This window comes from Manis javanica, chromosome 5 (genome assembly GCF_040802235.1).
Source record: "Manis javanica isolate MJ-LG chromosome 5, MJ_LKY, whole genome shotgun sequence".
Taxonomy (NCBI): domain Eukaryota; kingdom Metazoa; phylum Chordata; class Mammalia; order Pholidota; family Manidae; genus Manis; species Manis javanica.
The window spans coordinates 115,154,171-115,175,033 of NC_133160.1; the positions used below are offsets into that span (position 1 = coordinate 115,154,171).

Here is a 20,863-nt window from a genome sequence, read left to right on the forward strand (position 1 = left end):
CCAAGCAATGTGTGTCTGTGCTCTCAGGGCAGACTACCAGGGCTGGTTATTCAGCAGTCCTGTGCTTCCACTCCCTCCCTGCTCTGATTCTGTTCCTCCTGCTGGTGAGCTGGGGGTAGAGGAAGTGCTTGGGTCCCGCCAGGTCACAGCTTTGTATCTTACCCTTTTCCATGAGATGTTTTGGGTTCTCACAGGTGTAGCCTGGCTCATGTACTGTATCTTCTGGTCACTCTTTTAGGAATAGTTGTATTTGCTGTATTTTCAAAATATATATGGATTTGGAAGGAGATTTCCACCCCCTAGTCATGCTGCTATCTTGAGAAGGATCTAGTATCATTTTTTCCCCCCAATTCAATTAACTACCCTTATAATCATCTCTATCTTCTTTGTCTCCCACATTTCTCATTGAGTCCTAGTAGTAAGGAAAATCCATGCCTTACCTTTACCAGTTTTTATTCTGTAATTCAGAATTGTCATACTATTAAAATTCTACATTGAATGTTATGATCCATAACTCAGAAGAGCACTAATGTTTGTTTTAATTTAGAAGCCCATAAGAAATTAGAAGTCCCCCACTGAAGCAGGGGAGAAGAGAACAGTGGGACTTTCTCAGAACTTACATATTCAGGATGACAACACATCTTTGAAAAATAACAGTCCAGGACAATTATGTTCAATTCTTTTCATTACTTTTATTAATTGTGGCACAGAGGAAAGAGGCAAATGTTTAAAGAAATTTGTGTTTTTTAGACAGGGTGCTGGTTTTATACCAACAGAAAAGAAAAACAGATGTATAAGCTCTAGGTCTTCATTTCTTTTTCTCTTATTCACGGGGCACGCTGAAAACAAAAGGATAAATATAAGTAGTGTTTATATAATGGCGTGTGTTTTCCAAATCTATTCAGATGAATGCCAAATCACTTAGATAGTCTTTCTGCAATTTCCACCATTGAAAGACATTCAAGTTGGTCCTACACTCTTAACAGTTGAGTTCCTCTGTGGGGCTGGGGGTGAGGACATGTCAGTAAGTACTGAAAAAAATCCTTTTACACTGATGTCAGCACACTTTTAAGGCTGTCATTTACTTAATATCTACCTTTTAGCCTAAATTAATTACAAACAAAAAGAGTGTCTTATCAAAGTTAAACTTCTGAGAAGAAAATCTTGCCACTTAGGTATAAAACAAATCACTTTTTGAAATGACCAAATTTGCAGAGGTAAGAAGTTGCTTCCTTGCTTGAATGCACAATATGTAAGTATTATTATAAGGGCAAAGAGTAAGTGAAAACCTAGACATGGAATAGACATCACAGTCAGCTTGGAAAATATGAAAATAATTTATGCTAAAACATTTCAATTTTAAAGTGGGCCGTTTTGTTATAAGAGGAAGTCTATTAAAGTTCAGTATGGTGACACATTGAAAACTTTGTAGCAAACTATTCTCTATAAAGTAGAAATTCACATAAGGTAGATCTAGCATATTTTCTAGTGAAATGAATTTTTTATTAAGCTGTTAAGTGTAACCATGCGAAATCATCACTATTCAACTGCTTCTTACCTACAAAAATGCACTTCTGTATGGTCCAGCTTAATTCCTAAAGTACTGCACTGCTATGACTCTGTTTACTGTGTCATATTAGTTCAAAATAGGACAGTGGTTAATTGTCAAGTTCTAGTTTGAATTGATTGTTGCTCTACCTCTTAGTAGCTGAGGTGCCTTCAGTAAGTTACTTCACCTATGCCTTGATCTGTGCCTCCATTTTCTCATCCACAAAATGGGAATAATAATGGTGCTCAACTCTGGAAACTACATTGAGAATTGGCTAATACATATAAAGAACTTAGAACAATGGTTAGCCCTGGTCTATATGGCTCTTGGCAGATGGTCAGTTGATCTTTGCTATATTAATAGAAAGTATAATAATTACTTGTTTTAAAAAATTCAAAGTATTGTTACCTGAGATGCTTGTGATTGTGTTGTTTTTAGGCCAAGGCAAGTTGACTTGAAGCAACAAATTTTGGACCCTGAATAAAAAGAAATGATAGATTTAGGAAAAACATTAGCATCACTATTAGGATAAAAAATGAACAATTATACAGCTGTTGGTGATTCTGAAGTAACTTTACATGCGTCACACCCTTTAATTACACTCTAGTACTAGAATCTCTACTAGGAAGCTTACTGACATCCGTTGCCTGAAAGAATAAAAACAGAACTTTCAAGTCACAGGGGGAAATACTAAATGATTCAGACATTTAAATATAAACTCTCTCAGATCCAACCAAATCACAAACCAGCATTTTTCAAGAAAATGCTTAAATAAATTAATCTCTTGGGTTAACGATGTCTCTACCAAAATATTTCAGGTCTTACAAATATTTCTATCTATATTTAAGCATCACAACTTTGGAAACAGAACAAGTATTACAAATATTTAATAATATGCTCCAGCACCACAGGAGTTTTAAAAAACAAAAGCCATTTAAGTCATTTTGTCAGACAATTGTACGTAGAATAATATTTCTGTCCTACATGTATGGAGTGTCCTTCAGGTGTATAATAAACCCCTAAGCTCTAGCCTGATTAAATTCAACAACCAAGGAAATGAAACATATTAAAATGAAGACAACTCCAGTACCTCCTCAGCAAAGCATGCCTCTTTTACAGCAGCTGCACAGCACTTGTCTATAAAAGCTACAAAACTCTCCATAACAGTTTTCAGTTGTTCATCTGTGGCTTTGGGTTTGTGTTTCAACAGCTCAACTAGTGCACTGCATTTGGATGAAAATGAAAAAAGAAACAAAAACAAAGTTTACTCACATAAAGAAAAAAGTAGTGTTGTTTAAGATTATAAGTCTTAGAGCCAGACAACTCTGGGCTTGAGGCCCAAGTTCACCTCTATAAATTTCAATATTCTCATTTACATAATGAGGAGAATAAAATCCATCTTCATAAGATGGGAGAAAGGATCAAATGAGATAATCAATGTAAATTGCTCAACATCTGTAGTGTTCATAAATCTCAATAAGTCAATAAATCTTTTTTCAGTAAATCTCTGGAAAGGACTATGTCACAGCATTTATACATTATTCTGATTTTGGAAGTTATACTCTATTGAATTTTATAGTGAGTTAAGAGTTAAAAAGGATTCCTTAAATACTTAATTATTATCTTGGACTCTTTTAAAACTCTACTTTATAATCTTAGAATCTTTATATTGGGTCTTTGAAATTTACCCCAAAGTGAATAGTAGAGAGACCATGCAAAATAACACTATCCAAACTCATGGTGGCTGGTGGTTCACTTTCATTGACATCTACACAACCAACAGAGCTCAACAAAGAGCAATATTACTCCTATGCCTATGGCCATGATCAGAATCAACCAGACATTATAGCAACTTATGCTGTTAAATTTCATGCTATTCTAAACCCTTGTGACAGTAACAAGGAGTCAAGCCTCAGAACTTGCATTTCGAGATCTTTCTCATCCAACAGCCATTCTCAAAAGTTACATCTTGGGGGTTTGCCCTGTCTATCTGTTGCCATAAAACAAACTTAAAATAACCATTCATGCCTAGAAATAAATTCCTTGTGATTTCTACTAACTAATTTGCTATCTGCACAATGCATCAGCTAATTGTTTAGCTTTTTCTACTAGACCTATCTTGATACTATTCTACTGCAGCCTTTATCCACAAGATATTCCAAATGATTTGAAGTCAAGATTATAATATAGTTTTGTTTTTTGCTAAGAAAAAAAAAAGCTGTCCATTTCATTCTTGCCAGTTTTATCAGATTAATAAGGCCAATAGTTAAATATTCTTTGCTAAGGAATATCACTACTTCCTAAAAATGAGTCATTTCAATTTATAATTCTATCAAGACTAAAAATGATGCAGTAATGAAATATTCCTTACGATTGTTTCTTGTATTGTTTCTCAGTCTCTGGAAGCGTGCATATATCTGCATGAAAGGTGAATGTTTCAGCACTGAATTCCTTGGGAACATATGTTTCATCAACTTCCAGAGCAGAAAAACATGGTCGTACGTTCACCAAGGACTCTGAGCAGCATTTGGTAACTCTCTCGCTCACTGGTGTCTTACTGTGCAACACGCACAACCGATTCAGGATCTGGGTTATCTAAAGAGCAGGCAGAATAGCAGAAACTCAAAAGAAGCGTAATTGTCTTCCATGAACTCTAACTTGCCAAGGGGCCAAAAGAAGTCTTATATTTTAACTAGAAAATTTGAATCAAAGGTTGATTTGAAGCAGCGCTTTGCTTACCTTGGGAACTACAAATAATAAAGGGCTTTTCAAAGTCTTTTCTCTTTTAACTATGTTCACATTTTAAGAATAATTCCCTTGAGAAAATAATTATTTAAATTTTAAAAATAAAATTAAATAATTGAGGTGAGTCTTGAGATATGTGTTGGAGTGGTGAAGAAATAGTCTTATACTGTGATATTAATAAAAGACCCCAAAGCAAAAAAAATTTTAACGCCAGAATGGAACATTGAAAATTCATGGAATTTTTTCAAAACAATTTATCATCTTTGCAATCTTATCTAAATTCCCATTCTGATGAGGGGGATATAGTAGGTGGCCAAGTCCTGGCTGCCACTACACACACACACACACACACACACACACACACACACACACACACACACACACATTAGTTCAACCCCATTTCTAAAAGTTAGCTTTGTCAATATCTAAAGGCAAATATTCATCATTAACTTTCTACATTTTCAAAGACTCACATAGTCTTCAGCACAGGGCAATTTTTCTGATTCAGCAAGCTTACAGCACTTGGTGCCCACTCTTCCTAGGCTTCTTACGATCTCCACAAGAGTTGGAGTTGACACTTGGGGTACTTTCTTGGTGTAACGAACTAAGAGCCTATAACAAAATGGTCCATGTGTTTTCAGCCAGGCAAGAAACTTTTCTAACACAGTAGGTCAAGCAGAGAACACTTAGCCAAAATCAACTAAAATGATTTTCCATTCATGCAATTATCTCCATCTCCAGGTTACTGGAGTAGCATGCGGGAAGACCTTGTCCTGAGAAACTAGTTAAGCCTAACTTCGAATTCTGCCTGTGCTATATAACCTTAGGAAAGTGACTTACCTTATTATAATCAGTGACAATATATTTATTGATTGCTTCTTTTTCAATAAAACTTACTGAGAGCTTACTATATATTAGCACTGTACTAAATTTGAAAGTTGATGATGAATTTTCTCATCTATAAAATGGGAAGAAATATATCTGACTCAATAGAGATGGTGCAAGGATTCAATTAAAATAAATGAAGTATGCAATCAACTTGGCCTGGTATCTAGCATGTAAAAATCATTTACTAAGAATGTCAATCGCCACTGAAACTCAATGTATGACTGTAATCTATTCAAGGGAAAAGACTATGTTTTATTCATTGTTGTGATCCCTAATACCCATAGTTAGAAGAGTGTTAACATGTAAGATGAACAATAACTATCTACTGAATGATGTGTCCCTTCTTGTCTTTACCTCCATAAATGAGGCTCTTTTAAATTAGGATATTATCTGCCAACTTACATCTTACTTCTTCATATTTCAAGAGCTTACTTCTTGAGCTACTGTTATCCAAGTCCTACTATTTCTTGCTCTGAAAAGCACTGCTGTTTTTGTTTGCCCATAAACTATTCTATAACCTTCACGGGCATCCTCAGTTCCTATATTGCAACATTTGGTATTTTCTCTTCCAGCCTCAAGAGGCCAATTTTTTAAACAGCACTCAAATATAGGCTCTCCATCCCATCAACTATTTTATCTCTCCTTCTCCAGTCTTTCTGGATAGAACAGATTAGAAACATGTACTGTATTTCCAGGATTAAAAGTTCTGTGATAGGTGATCTACACATTAGGTTTTAAGTAATTACAAATTGATTAAGAAAAAAAGATTACCCAATAAACAAAAAATACTTACGCATTTTGGAAGCCATACTCTCCAAGTTTTTCAAAAAGTTCACAGTTTTTTTTTACTAAGTCATGAGGCTCATCTGCAAGAGGTTTAAGTTCATCCAACTGAAAGATAAAAGAATTGTGTCTATAGTATTCCAGCTGAGGCTGTTTTTCACCCCTCTAGGCAGAATGAGATTGTTCCTTCTTTCTGTCCATAGCCATCTAGGTACATCTTTGATGCTAAATATATTCTAATACATCCAAACTGTATATTTTATTTGGCAAGGCTATACAGTACAAAAGATTAAGAACATGCAAGCTCTGCAGGGTGACTGCTGGTGTTTGAGCCAGGCTGTCTGACTCATTTCCTAGTTGTGCAACATCATCACTTCCCATCTTCAAGCTTCAGAACCCTTACCTCTAAAATGGGGATGAAGATGGCACTCACTTTAGAGACTTGCTCTGTAAACCACCTAAGCTCATGAAATTAAAAGTGTTTGGCATATAGTAAAACCTTAATAAATGATGGCTATGATTTTAAGTATCATTAGCTTTAAGCCATCTTTCCAGTTGGATCCTGAGCCCTCTAAGACAAGAGATTGTCTGTCGGCCATCAGTAACAGTATGGTACTTGGCACATAGCAGGTTCTTGGTAAAGAATGACTTTCCTTTGATTCTGAAGTTTGGAAACCACTGTATTTGCCAGGAGAGCTAAATATCCTAAACATACTAAAATCCTATTTTAGCATAGCTAAATGTACTAAAAATCCTCCAGAACAGGTTTTCTCTCTTTATCTAATTTCTTGTAAAACCATTCCTAAATTTTCTCAAAAGGATTTGAAATATTTTAAATGAATAAATTTCACAATCTTCCTTAAGAAAATAATTCTTGATACTTGATAAATCTTTGAATCAGGTTAACTTTTGTTATCCCTAAGTTAAGTCTCTTTAATTAACATTTAAATTTACTTTATCTTATTTTTTTCTCGGTAATATGGAAAAAGAAAAAGCGTGGTCAAGATTCTGTAAAATTAGAGATTTACTCCCTTCAATTCTTTCTTTTCTAGACTCTTCTAGGCTTGATTAATCATTCTATTTAAGGCTATTTGTCCTATAATGCTTAAGAGCATAGAATTGAAACCTCTCAAAAAAAGATCTAAATTGCTTCATGTAAGACTTTACATGCTTGCATTATTTTTCTTTCTCATTGTTAGAATCATCAGTCAAAGAGTTACATTTTTTTTCCCTTCAAGAAGCCTACCACTGTGGAGTAGCATGTAGGAGGATCATCAGTGGCACAGCATTTCTCCAGCGTGGCTTCGTATTTCTTGGCAATTCTCAGTAGCAATGCGACGGAGTGATCAGGATGTCGCCTTGAGTACTCATACAAAAACCTTATCAGATTAAAATAATATAGATTTAATTGGGCAAATGAGCAAGAAAACAAATCACATAACTAACCTCAGTAACTCATATACCAAAGGTCTGAGTTTGACTCACCTCCATACAGTTAAGCTTAGCAGCTAAGGGCTGGGGTTCAGAGTCAAAGCTACCTGCTTTCGCGTCCTGGCTCTGCCACTTACTCTGTCACCTTTGACAGGACATTAAAACTGTCGAAGCCTTAGTTTCCTCTTCTACAGAATGAGGATAATAATTGTATCTATCTCACCTATTATTATTATATATATTTCATTTGACTCTGATTATACCTCCAAAAGATTCTGATAGATAAATACATATTCTTAAGTTTTTCTTTCTCCTTTCTGTGCAAGTGCAATCTTGAAGGGTACATAATTTTATGAACTGTTATTTAGTGCAAATTACACTACTATAATCCAACAATAAGAATGCAAAGTATACCACGACACTTACTGTATATAACCATTTATTTTGTCATTTAATTACATGCTGCTTTGTCATGCTACTGGACTTATGGTCTTTTCAACTAAGTATAAAGCACTAGTAGCAGACTCCATACTTCTTGATATACTTCTTTGTTGCCCTCAGATTGATAGATAGATAGATGATAGATAATACAGAGTTGGAAGTATAAAGATGTATTACACATATACACACATATATATTTTGGTAAGTTCAAGAAATACTCCTTGAGTGAATAGTATGTATATAATTTATGTACACATAAAATATGTCAAGAGGTATTTCCAAAATATCCCTATTGAGTTTTTGCCATGAGCATGTATTACTTTATGAAATAAATTAAACTAATTAATTTTTTCCAAAAAGGTTAAAGGCTGGGAGACGGAAGGATAAAGAAGCATTGTAGACACCATGGAAAGTGTAGGAACTCCAAAGAAAAGCCTAGTTTATCTTTCCAAATCCTGCCACCATATAAAAGCTATGAGAGGATTAATCTTTATCCACTTACGTGCCCAGAAACACATCTTTTGCCTCGTGATAGTTTTTGCAAACTTCCTTATCTTCAGCAAAGTCAGCAGCTAATGGGGACAGGCCATCAGGCAACTCATCTTTATCCACCTCAGCGATACAGTGGGACTTTTCCAACAAAGGTTTAGTACAGCACTCCTTCAGTTTAGTGGAGATTGAATCTTGATTTTCACATATGTACTTGCTAAGATCTGCCTATAAGCAAGTTGATAGAAATCGTTCAAGATAAACTGACATTGCTATATTTTCTCCCCAGAGTTTTAACATGTTGGCAGAACAGTTTGTTGTATTTGAAGTCCATAAACATATCAATGTACCTTCTATGAACATTTTCAGCCTGTGCTCCTAAATGGAGCACAGATACTGCTACTAAAGTATTTCTACTTGATTAAAAAAGACTAGTCTATAACAGGGGCCCCTATCAGTTATTTATAAACTTTATAGTTCTACTGTTAAGGTATTTGTATTTTAAATTAAAATTGAGTACTGTTTTCACAAACATTCCCACCAAATTAAGTGCAGGTATTTTGAAACCAAATCATTAAATAAAATGTGACAGACTTTTGAAAAATTAGTCAAGATCATAGAAGACAACAGTCCACTGTCAGCTATCACCAATGATAGTAAACAAACTAGTTCTACTAACTGAAGCATGTTAAGTTCCCAAAGAGCATACTGAAGATTCTTTACCCTGTCATCTGCACATTCAAGCAGGTCACCATGACAGCATTCTGTGTGGATTTTAGTAAGATCTGTCACTATCTTGGAAATTTCTGCAAAGTCAGCCTTGGGAAATTTCTGGCTCAGAAGAGCTACTGACCTAAAAAGAAAAATTCCCCCGTCAAAATACTAACATGCAATGTTTATGTGAAAGCACTAGGAAAATATTACTTATAACAAGAAAATTCAAGACAAAATAATACATGGAAATAATCTGTAAAATTCAATAGTTCTTATTTTAATGCTAGTTCTGAACCAAATTGTTACCTTAGGGCAAAATGTTTCCTTGGGACAGAATTATCCTTTGTAAGAGTGTGTGTGGTGGTTAGAAGTCCTGTGATTCATAAAAGCAGAAATCAAAGAGGGATTTTAAAGGAGGCAGCACAGTGAGAGGCATCAGGTTTGGAGCCATGCTCTGACTTGCAGATCTGGCTTTATTGCTGATCAGCGGTGTGACTCTAGGCAAGTTACTTAGCCTTTCTTTCTAAGCTTCAGCCTCTTCAGAGTTATAATAGCATGGTAAATCAAAGGATTATTGTGATGATTAAATTAGAAAATGCACATGAAAGCATTCTATAAAGTGGGGCATTTCTAAATCTGATCAAATATGGGACTTGTCCCCAAATAATCACAGCCTGTTTAATTGTGTACCATTTCACATTGGAGGTATTTTGTTTATTGATTTGGTTGATTTTGGTGGTGTAGATGGAAGGGTCACAGGCAAAGAGTTCAAATGACGGTTTCTAGAAAGTTTGTAAAGTGTCTATCGTTTTTATTTTATCTCCTATTGGTGTTGATTCACTGTTGACTAACAAGTGAGGGGTTGGGTGAGGGGAAGTGAGGGAGGGGGAGACTTCTTGGCTCAGATATCGAAAGATGATCCTAGAACCAGCAAGGTAATATAAAAACAGAGGCCTAGGCAAAAACAAGAGATTAACAACAGAGCTGGAGCTATGAGAATGAAAAGCAACCTTGATGGCTGGATTTATTTATCAGAATCTAAAAGGACAACAGACATTCTCAGATAATTGACATGGAGGCTGGGGGGTAGAGGGAGGAGATAAAATTAAAGACCCTGACTACAGCTCTATAAAAATAGTGAACCATTGGAACAAGATCCCCCCTAGTCTTTATAAACAAATGGGAGTTTAAATACCTGCTCTAAAAGAAGAAAAAAGGTACCTTCTAAATTCTTTGACTGTTTCTTAGAAAAAATAAGATAAAATAAAATGCTGAATTGGCATTATTACTCATTACTCTAATTTTTGCCCCTGTTAAAGTTTTACCTTTTGGCCTAGAAAAAAATATGTGTGAAATGCCATCTAAAGGTACAATTCTGTCACTGGAACTATCATCATTTAAGCCATTAAAAGATGCAAACTAAGTTTAAAATACCATGCTTTCAAAGCTCGTTCTCCAAATTTTTCGATACTGGCACACTTGAGTCTCTGTCTGACAGATGAATCCAGTACTTTTTCCCTCAAAACATCAATCTGCAAAAAGGCATAATTTTGGAAAAATTAAAAAGAAAAAGTCTACCCAAAATACTCCTTCATAATTCAGACAAGACTATGCCAAATTAAATTTTAAAGAGATAATTTACCCTAAATTCCCAAGTACTCACTATTGGCAAATAATTATTTTGCTATGTTGGAAGGGGAAAAATTAGTCTGGTCATAGCGGAAGCCTCTAGGTAGTGAAGAACCAGCAGGAAGGCAATGCCAGGAGGAAGGGAACTGAGAGGAAAAGTGGAAGAACAGAGTACACTAATACCCCAGGGAATATAACTTTCTTAATTTCTTAATTTTTCATATAACTCATTTCAATCCCTCCTCCACTAATTCTCACATCAATAAACTTCCTAGGAAAGAGAACACAGTTCATACTAAATATGAAAGAATGAACCCAGGGGTCTAGATGCAGTTAAATTCTTAGCTTTGAATTTCCTCCCCAATAAAAAGGGCTCGTAAAAACATAAAAACTGTGACCCTCTGCTGTGCGGTTTTACAAAGGAGTTTCTGAATTGCACTCTAGTGACCAGCACCATAAAAAGAGGTGATTCCCTCTGTCAGGTCCACTTTGGCATATCTGAGAAGGCATAAGGTCAGAGGACTTCAGGGAGGGTCAAAGAGCTTTAGGGGGAAGAATGAGGAAGGCTTTTATGACTTAGAAAAGAATTTTGTATCAGGGACTTAGGTTCCCTAATTCTAGCCAAAGGAATCCTAAACCTTGGCTCGCCCAGAAGCTGGTCCCCTGCCCTTCTGGAGAATACCTTTGGTGTCAGGCAGGCGGCTTTGTCAGCAGCTTGGCAGCATTCTGTAAAGACTTGTTTATATTCCTGAGCATAGTAAAGGAGTTCTGGCGCATAAAAGTAAGGATGTCTTCTGGCAATTTCATATAAGTATCTAGATATTTAAAAACAAAACCAGCCAGTCATTTTTCTATTCCAGACAAGTATTTCAGGAACAATTGCAGTCAACATTCTCCCCAGGGCCTCCAAAACCCAAAGACATCTTATACACCTGTTAGGCTCAGTTTCCACATGATTACTTTGCTTGGTCATTCTTTAAGTCAGTGAAAAGTTTAAGCATATATGTAAATTATATATGCCCCGTACCACATGCATATGTATAAAATAGTTAAATTTTGGTGATACAATATTGACTACAATGAAATCAGTTTTGAGAACTAAATGAATTGTTTTCCTACTGATCACATACTGTTTCAATGGACTCCAAAAGATCTTTGAGCAAACTTTTTATCCTGCAGAATTTTGTAGCAGCAAATATTTATCCTTTGAAAATTGTCATTAGAACAAGAGCTTCCAGGTCTTAAGGCTGCAAATACTTTTTGTTATAGTAATTGTTATAATGATTTGACCTGTTTTATTCTTTTGAACTTCGAAGCATAAAAATCTGGGTACTTACTTTTCCAGAAATTTTTCTTCACCTTCATGAAAGGCAGCACACATAACATCTGGCTCTGGTGTCACCAGTGGAGGTAAGTCTGGGTTATCATCTTTGTGTTCCTGGAAGCATTTGTTTCTCTCAGGCTCTTGTTTTTTACAGCAGTCAGCCATCTCACCATAGGTTTCACGAAGAGTTGCCACTCCGCACAATTTTTCTCCAAAAAGAGTATGCTAAGTGGAAGAGAGAAGGCTTCACATTACTGGGCAATTTTATGTTCTTTATACCCAATTATATTTTCTTTTACTTTCTTTATGTAAAAAATGTAATATACTAGTAAACCATGGTTAGCAAATCATACAAAGAATATTTTAGTAGAGACCATTCCAAAAGTGAGGAGTAACACAATTTATTATATATTGAGTTATTGCATTAAATATAGACCTTTTTATTCTGGAAATATTTGCCTCAAAGAATAGTCCATTAAATGAATTGTTTCCATTGCTGTTGACTTTTATTATCAAAGTAATTGTAACTTTAAAGAAAATACACTGCCCAAGACAGAATTTATTAATTTTCAAAAAAACGCATTCCAAAAGATTCATATTTAGAGCCATAATATTGTTTGGAATTAAAATACTTATTCTGCCTTGAGGGAGAAATACATATAGAGATAAATAAGAGAAGGAAAGGGTTCAATGATAAAAAAAAAAGTGGCCTTGACCTCAGAAAGGTATATATATATATATATATATAGATTGAGTGGTGAGAGAATCATGAACTCCTTCTTGTATTGAAGACCTATCTGGAAATACCAAAAGCTCAAAGTTCTCAGAATGACAGAATGCCCTGATGTTTTATTGTCTTTAAAAATATGAATATCCCTAAAATGAGGAATATATAGTTGCACTATTATTTACCATAACAGAATTAGCACAGAAATCAGTTGAGTGTTTTCTGGTGATAAAAACCATGGTATCACTATTATCCCCTAAGAAAAAAAATCAAACTTCAAATTTTATAAAGAGTCTTTTACAAATGAGAGAGTTCCCATTTGAATACACTATGACTGTTTTGTGTGGTCTCAATAAAGAAAGGCTTTTAAAACTGTAGGTCTAGCTGAAATGTCTCTAACAGAAGAAACAGTGGCTTTCTCATTTTTTAGTGTTCTTTACAAATATGATCATTTGGTAATAATTGAGAAAACTAAAATGGGATTCTTTTCCTTTGAAATGCTCAGGATTATTTAATAGAAGAAGAAATAGTATTCAAAATTAGAATGGACTTACAAGTGACTTATCACAGTTTTCAGCAGACTCATCAGCAACACAGGTTTTTGCAAACTCAGCTAGTTCATTCGCTAATTTTACATGCTCTTCAAACGGGCACTTCTGGAGATACTGAGAAAAGGCAATCAATGCCCTGAAACAAAGCACGTAGAAAAATGTAGCATAATAAAATTTTAATATAAAGTACATTGCTATGCTAGAGAACAATGTATCTGTATACGTTCTTTATTTTATACACCTTACTGTTGTACAGGAAGCCCATTCACATCAGCTATTATCTGAGGCCTAACCAGGCATATGTGGCTTTCTAAGCAAAGAGGATACATATTTTTACCATGTGTAAATATATATGGGCATGTCAGTAGATAAATACACATAAAGCAAGCAAGTAAACAAAATGTATTCTAGATAGATCTCACTGTTAAGACTAGGGGTCTTAGATAGGTCCTTTGACTAAACAAAAAACAAAACCCACACCCTCATTTGATCAGGTAGTAGGATGAGACTGACCTTTTAAAAATAAAGTATTATCTCATTTTTCACTACATTAAAAAATGCTAAAATGCTAGAAAGAAACTACAGATCTATTTGCTAAGTAATAGAATTTAGTAAGCAAGCTGAAAAGGAACCATCTATTACAGTTTTTCCCTCAGTGCAGGTTATAAAGAGTTCCAGTGCTCACTGTCTAATTCAATAGCCACTAGCCATATGTGATTATATAGATTTAAATAAATTAACATTAAATACAATTTAAATTTTTTATCCTCAGTTGCACTTGCCACATTGAAACTGCTTAATAGCCATATGTGGCCAGTGGTTAATGTAGTAGAAAGCACTGGCACAGAATATTTCCCTCAGTTCAGATAATTCTCATCGACAGCACTGTTCTACAGTCTGGACTCTGATGATATGAGAATGGAAGAACTTCAGAATTACAACCAATGTTACTAGAAACATTAAATTTTAACTTACAGGCCTTTGAGAGAATCTCCTCCCAAATCTTTATATCGATGAGCAATCTCACTCTTGTCTGGAGGAAAGAAAAAAAAGGAGATTTGTTTAAATTCTAAAGAAAACAACTAGTTATGATGTTGTTTTATGCTTGTCTCCATTTGACTTAAGTATTCATTTGCTCGAAAATATTGGGGTCTGATTCTCTACAGAAAATCTTAGGATTATGATTAACTATTTCATCTGCATTTAAATAGAAGAGTTGTTCAATCACCAGTGATATTGTTTGAAAAACATTAAATCATTCAATATGTATGGCTTTATATTCAAACTTGGACAAGCTCCAACACTCTTGTAGTGTCTATTTACAGCTACTGAAAGGAGAGTCTGAAATGAAAATATAAATACAAATTCTGTTTATAAGATTAACCACACAGGTTTTGTCTTATTTAGTTTTATAAATCAAAGTGCAGTGGACTGGCCTTTGAAAATTTGGAGTTATGAATCTATCATAACTATAACTTCAACTATATTCTATGAAGTTTAAGTCACTGTAAGTTCCTTCATGTGTAAAAGTAAATTACAGTTACTAAACAAGGCTCACCATTTTTTCCACCGAGAATGCTAGAAATACATTAATGAGATAATTTCTGTAAGGGTTCAGAAATAAAAGTATCATCACAGTTCAAACAAGTGCTGAAGGAAAATCTACATCTTAAAAGATTCAATGCTTATTAAGACTTTCTTTTACTAACAAAATAAAATAAAAGTCAAACAATAGAAAAATAGAATTCTTACGTGCTTCTCGTCGAAACACACCCTTCGAATAAGCAGAGCTGAAGAGAAAGAGAAGGGAAATAAAGGTAACCCACTTCATTGTGCCGAAGGCTTGAGGGGTTGAAAGAAGAGAAAAGGTAGGACGAATAGAGAGAAATTAGCACTAATATACTTCTTTAACCAATAATTGTAGATTATTAACTAGACTCATCTTTGTATTTCATTGGCTCCCAACTGATTACAAAATTCACATTATCCTTGCCAAAAAATTGTTTGACAATCCCTTGCGTATGTTTGCCACCTGGAACTGTTTTTTCCACAAGACCTTGTCAATTCATTAACGTTATGTAAAACATCTTATCAAATTTTACATAAGAGTTCAAATGATTTGTACCTATTATTCATTGCCATATTTATCTCTGGTTTATCATTTGAACATTTTAGTTTTCACTATTTGAAGAAATTTAATCAAATCAATGACTAGCTTTGAAATAAGATATACTCAAAGAGCTAAGCTTTGAACTGTAACTATTACTAACTGAAGTGTAACTATTACTAACTCCAAGCATGCTTTTCTTGATTAGTAATGAAAAATTTACACACACACACACACACACACATGAGGGCTTCCATGTCTTTATTCTTCTGAAACTGAAAAAGCTGATGTTACCTCAGATGCAAACTAAAAGCCATCACAGCAATAACAACTAAAATAGATGTTCAGAAGTTCTACATTTCCATCTCAGCTCCGGCCCACATAAGATTCAGGCCATATAGTACAATACTTAGATGTAATATGGGTATCTCTCATGGAATTTTAAGTTAAGGAGACATGGGGGAACAAAAAAGATGCAATGACAGTAATGATCTTTGTCATCATAATATACAAAGGACACAGATTGAGCCCTGATTACACCTCTAGAGGTTATAAGAATCCTAGACCTTCTTTACCAGGTGTCATATTCTTTCCATCCCTGTTTCATACTTTTTTCTTTCAGGTCACAGATAAATAGAAATAAAAAGAAAAGTCACATGTAAAGTGTTATTTTTAATTTCAAAATAAATTTAACATTATGTATAAAAACAAAGCAAAGAAAAGAAAATTTTTCAAAAATGTTTTCCAAATTTCTTTCCCTACATTCCCCTTGCAAGATTCTGTTCTCTAATCTCTGAAGGGCTTTCTCCCTCTGCCCTTCTGCTCTCAAGATGAACTTCATATTTCAACCAGTAGGAAAGCTGATCTTTTTCCAGTAGTACAGAACAATAACTAGTATCAAGCCAATCATTTAATTTAATTAAATAACCTAGTCAATCAAAACTGTCAGTTTACTTGCCCCCTGGCACATGTAGTCACAGAGACTAACAAATTCTCTAGAGAAGGATTATTTTCCTATTCAGTCATGACAAAAGAAATATACTTCCTATGATCTTATTTTATTTTTTTCATGTTCAGATATGGGTACTAATTAAATAATCAAGTACAGAGAGGAGATAATAGATAGATGCTTAATTGATTGGTACATAGGTAGATAGATAGATAGATAGATAGATAGATAGACAGATAGATAGATAGATAGATAGATAGACAGACAGATGATAAATAGATATTTTTAAAAGTGGTTTAAGGAAGTCCTGAATAATGGAGTCATACTTGTCTTTCAGGTCACTGATGAACAGAAATAAAAGAATGTCTGCCTATGGAATTATTTCCATTTGATAAAACTAATTTTTAAGCCAAAAATCTGTATTAGAAAAGAAAAAAGGAAACCACAATGAATCAAAATTTCTCTCCATTATTACAGAGAAAATTGACAAAAAAAAAAGCACATCAAGAATGATGATATTTAACAGCAAACACTGTCCTGATTTCACCAAGACCACTGTTTATTTAAGAACACCAGCATTCTTGGTTGTCAGGGTACACAATCCAGAAAACAATGTTTCATACTTATTTTAAACAGCACCACCTACTCTTTAGTTCAGCTCAAAATTTATTCACCACTAAGTGCCAAGCATTTGTTAGGCTATGAGGATATAAAAGGTTAAAAAGACACATTCCCTGACTTCAAGGACCCACAGTCAAATAGGGGAGACAGACACATAGAGAGATAATTATAATGCAACATTGTAAGTTACTGTGCATATGGAATACAAGGTACTCCTGTGGAGATAAAGAAGTAGCAAGGAGCTCTCTAAATCCAGGGCTACCTCATGCATAAATAATGTGTTTGCAGCTATGCAACTCAACAGACTGTAAAGCTAATTCGCATTCTCTGGTTCATTTTTTCCTTGTGAAGTAACTTTGCCTGAAGAAATGGAATGAGTAAATAGAGGGCTGAGGGAGGTAGGAAGAGTATGAAGATACGTAATTTCTAAATGTTCTAAATGCCAAAATTCAGAGAGCAAAAGAGTTAAGCCTCAATTTTGAAGATGATGGAATTTCCTGGAGGGCTAAGAAAAAATGGCAGGGTGACAGGAAGAAAAGTGGAATTGGCAATTATCTGTATTTCCAGGCAAAGCTAAGGATGAGATAGGTCATTTTAATATTATAAGCACTGAACAAAGATACTGTCCTTGCAGAAAGCTATGAAACTTCCATGGAGAAATGGTTTATCTAAGATGACTGACAAAGTCTGTAGACCACTCAAATATATTAATGATGAAACAGTGTTCCTGATTCAAGGCATATTTGTTTAATAATATCATGTGCCTACAAGTCTGAGAGGACTTTTCTGGAGACATGACATTTAAACAGAATTTTTTAAATGGGTATGAAGAATGAGGGAAGAATAGCTTTCCAGGCACAGGGGACAGCATGTGCAAATGCTTGAGACAAGAAAGAGCATGAAAGAAAGTGAGAAAGGCTAGGAGAGTTGGGGGAAAGCACAGTATGACATGAAATAATGAAAGTAGGTGGCCTTGTATGTCATCTTAGCTACAGTAAACGTTTTTAGTTTTTATTCTGAAAGCAGTGAGAAGTTTAATGATTGTATTAGTTCGAGGATATAATCTGATTTATTATAATCAGATTACTGATTTAGAAACATTACTCTGGCTGTTCTGTGGGAAAGATACTAGAAAGGGTAAGAGTATATGTAGGAAGACTAGTCAGGGGACTAATGCAATATTCCTAGCAATCGATGGTAAGATCTTGAGTTATATCAGTGGTACAGAAGCAAAGAGAAGTGGACAGATTAAAGAGACATGTAGGTATGATACAGTATTGGACCCAAGCAAGAGATTCCCTTCTCTAAAACCATGTTTTTGAAGGCCTCCTCTGACCTCTACCAGCCACAAAGGGCAAAGAGTCTATAAAACCAAGTATGCCCACCAAAACCTTTCTTCCTCCTTTTTTACACCATGATTCAGGCACTCAGGCCCTCAACTCCCTGTCCAAACAGCCCTGAACCTCTTTTAGTGCCCGAGACAGCCTCTTATATGAGTACATCTTCCCGTGAGGAGACCAGTCACTGATATATCTACTTTCAGATCTGAGAAGTAGCCATGAGGCAGCTGTTTGGAAGAGATGTGAACAGAACTGGGACATAAGGGGTAGAGTTTCCACATGCACATAAATAAGACCTCTTCACAGTACAGGATAAGCCAGAGGTATGCAGAAAGAAGAGGTGGGCAAGGGATGAGGGCTGGTTCTCTCCAGCATAAAACTTAAAGGAAACAAAATGAGCAGGACTTGATGGACTGGAAATATTGTGAGAGATGTTGTGAGAGAAACAGAAATATCATGAGGATTTCTAGCTTTCTGCCTCATGCAATTCAATGATTGCCACTGGTCTAAAGAGCTTTTGGACAAGACCAGAGCTTTGTAGGAAGACCTTTTGTATGATTCAGCTATCTTTGAGACCTGAGAAGAACCTAAGAAGAGATGTCAAGTAGAGAGTTATATAGTCTAGAGGTCAGAGGCAAGGCTTAAACTTGTGATGTTGTTTGTGAGTCATGAAGCAGTACAGGAATGAATCAGTCTGGGGAGAGAGTAACATGGGACAAGGAGAGGCCCATTATGGAGGGTTGAAAAAGATCAAAGATCAAAGAACAGGTGGCCTAAGAAGAGGAAAATTTCAAGGCAGTGTTACACCAGGGAAAGAAAAGGAAGAGAATGTTTAAGATAGAATAGGTGAAGATTTACAAATATTACTGACAAGGACGATAGACAAGAATTGAAAAAAAACATCTGTTGCATGGGAATTACTTAAGCACTTAATAGATCTGTTTTTGGTAGAATGATGAGACCAAAAACCAGATTGGAGTGATTAGAGAAGTAAATAGGAAGTGATGGATAAATATCTGCTTTATAGATAACTCTTTCAAGAAATTTGGATGTGAGGGAGTGAGTGCTGAAATGGGTTGAGGGTCAATGAAAATGTTTACTTATGAGCATTTAAAAGTCAATGAGAAGAGTTCCACTGATTGTGGCTTTTATCTTCTCTGCAAAGGAGGGACTGCTAAGAGTGAAGGGCTTATCTGAGGGAAATGGAAAAAGTTGAAGTAGTCATAAAAATTCAGGGTGTGCACTGAGCAGAGAGACTTAGTGTCCTGGGCTAAGTTTAGAAATAAGAAAAGTCTACCTGTGACACTCAACTCCTTCTCCAACCCGCTACTGGGACTTATGATAATCTCCCCCTCCAACCTCACTCCCCTTCCATTTCTCTGCACCACTCAGACACATGTCTGAGACTCACCCTAGCACTACTCTTCTTTTAGGGATCCCAAGCCCCCACTGGTGCTCTGCCTCTAAGTTCTATGTGTCTCCTCTCTAATGGACACTCCATGAGAAAAAGATCATTTCTTGTTGGCAAATTCAGGTGGGTGTTAAAGATCAGCAATCTTAGTAAACTGACTCCACAAAATCTAAGAGTGTCTTCTTATCTCAGCCTTATGCTCTCAGTCTCCTCCACACTATTCCTCCACAAAATCCACCTAACCTTCATGGAAATAGAGCCATTTTAGAAGGGACTGCTGTCCTGTCAGTGAACTCCTAGCAGAAGGGATCTCAGGCAGCTAACACAGTGAAGAAAAGAACCCAAGGCTCTTCAAGAACCGATGGTTCTTCAGACCTCACCACTTAGGCCCTATCCCAGTAGGACAGAAGTTAACTGACCCTTACAAATAGCCATTAGGGCTTGAACTTTGGAGCTTGAACTTTGGAATCTCTATTTGGTTATTCAGAAACTTCTTTCTCTCGTTTTCATTTTCAGATCATTGAGGTTGTTCTATCACTGTTTCCTTACAATTGAAATACTACAATTTATGTCCTACATCCCCAGTAAAATAAAGTCCTTGAAGGCATAAACCATGTCTATGTTCATGATATCTAACACCAGACCCAGTGTATGTCTTGGTTATAGGAGCCATTCAAAACTTTCACTGGTAGTTCAATCTGACTGACCAAGAGGCAACTGCACCCATGTGAGCACTTGATATTGCTACTGCTATGTCCTCCCACATTTCCCCTTTCTCATTGGAATGCAATATGGAAATTTGTTTAGTCAGATGGTTAAAATGTAGGTAAACAGGCCAGCAGAAGCTGACTTACTTCAATCCTGACCAACTGAAGAAGCTAAAAACTTTCCAGTGATTAGGCACACTGGTGTCTATGTAAACAGCCCAGTGAGATATCCCGTTGGCCCAGCAGTCACATTCATTGCTCAGAATGTAGCTCAATTCTTAGCATGTGCCATATGTATGACACTTCCTTGCCCTTCCCACTCAGACCCAAGTCCCAGGCCAATACTAATTCCCATTTATGTTCTTTTATATTCAGTTAAGGTGAGTGAATAGAATCATCTTGTAGAGAAACTTTCTCAAGACCACTGACCACATGGTGCTATTGCTTCTTCACCAGC

General features: G+C 35.6%; 1 protein-coding gene across 1 annotated transcript; it reads right to left on the minus strand.

Moving 5' to 3' along the window:
* Nucleotides 1-667: 667 nt before the first annotated feature.
* Nucleotides 668-15,180, minus strand: ALB (albumin). Its single transcript, XM_017665340.3, has 15 exons — nucleotides 15,024-15,180; nucleotides 14,247-14,304; nucleotides 13,275-13,407; nucleotides 12,007-12,218; nucleotides 11,352-11,484; nucleotides 10,475-10,572; nucleotides 9,050-9,179; nucleotides 8,340-8,554; nucleotides 7,212-7,344; nucleotides 5,976-6,073; nucleotides 4,768-4,906; nucleotides 3,921-4,144; nucleotides 2,640-2,772; nucleotides 1,958-2,025; nucleotides 668-839 (listed from the first exon to the last, which is right to left on the minus strand). The coding sequence occupies exons 1-14, from the start codon at nucleotides 15,100-15,102 to the stop codon at nucleotides 1,984-1,986; spliced, it is 1,827 nt and encodes a 608-aa protein (XP_017520829.1). The 5' UTR covers nucleotides 15,103-15,180; the 3' UTR covers nucleotides 668-839; nucleotides 1,958-1,983.
* Nucleotides 15,181-20,863: the final 5,683 nt, after the last annotated feature.

Bases quoted from the DNA above. Each gene is read 5' to 3' on its own strand.
- ALB (XM_017665340.3), bottom strand. From the start codon at position 15,102: ATGAAGTGGGTTACCTTTATTTCCCTTCTCTTTCTCTTCAGCTCTGCT. The intron at 11,485-12,006 runs GTAAGTACCCAG...TTAAATATCTAG, and splicing joins GAAGAAAAATTTCTGGAAAA to ATACTTATATGAAATTGCCA. The intron at 10,573-11,351 runs GTATTCTCCAGA...GCCTTTTTGCAG, and splicing joins CCGCCTGCCTGACACCAAAG to ATTGATGTTTTGAGGGAAAA.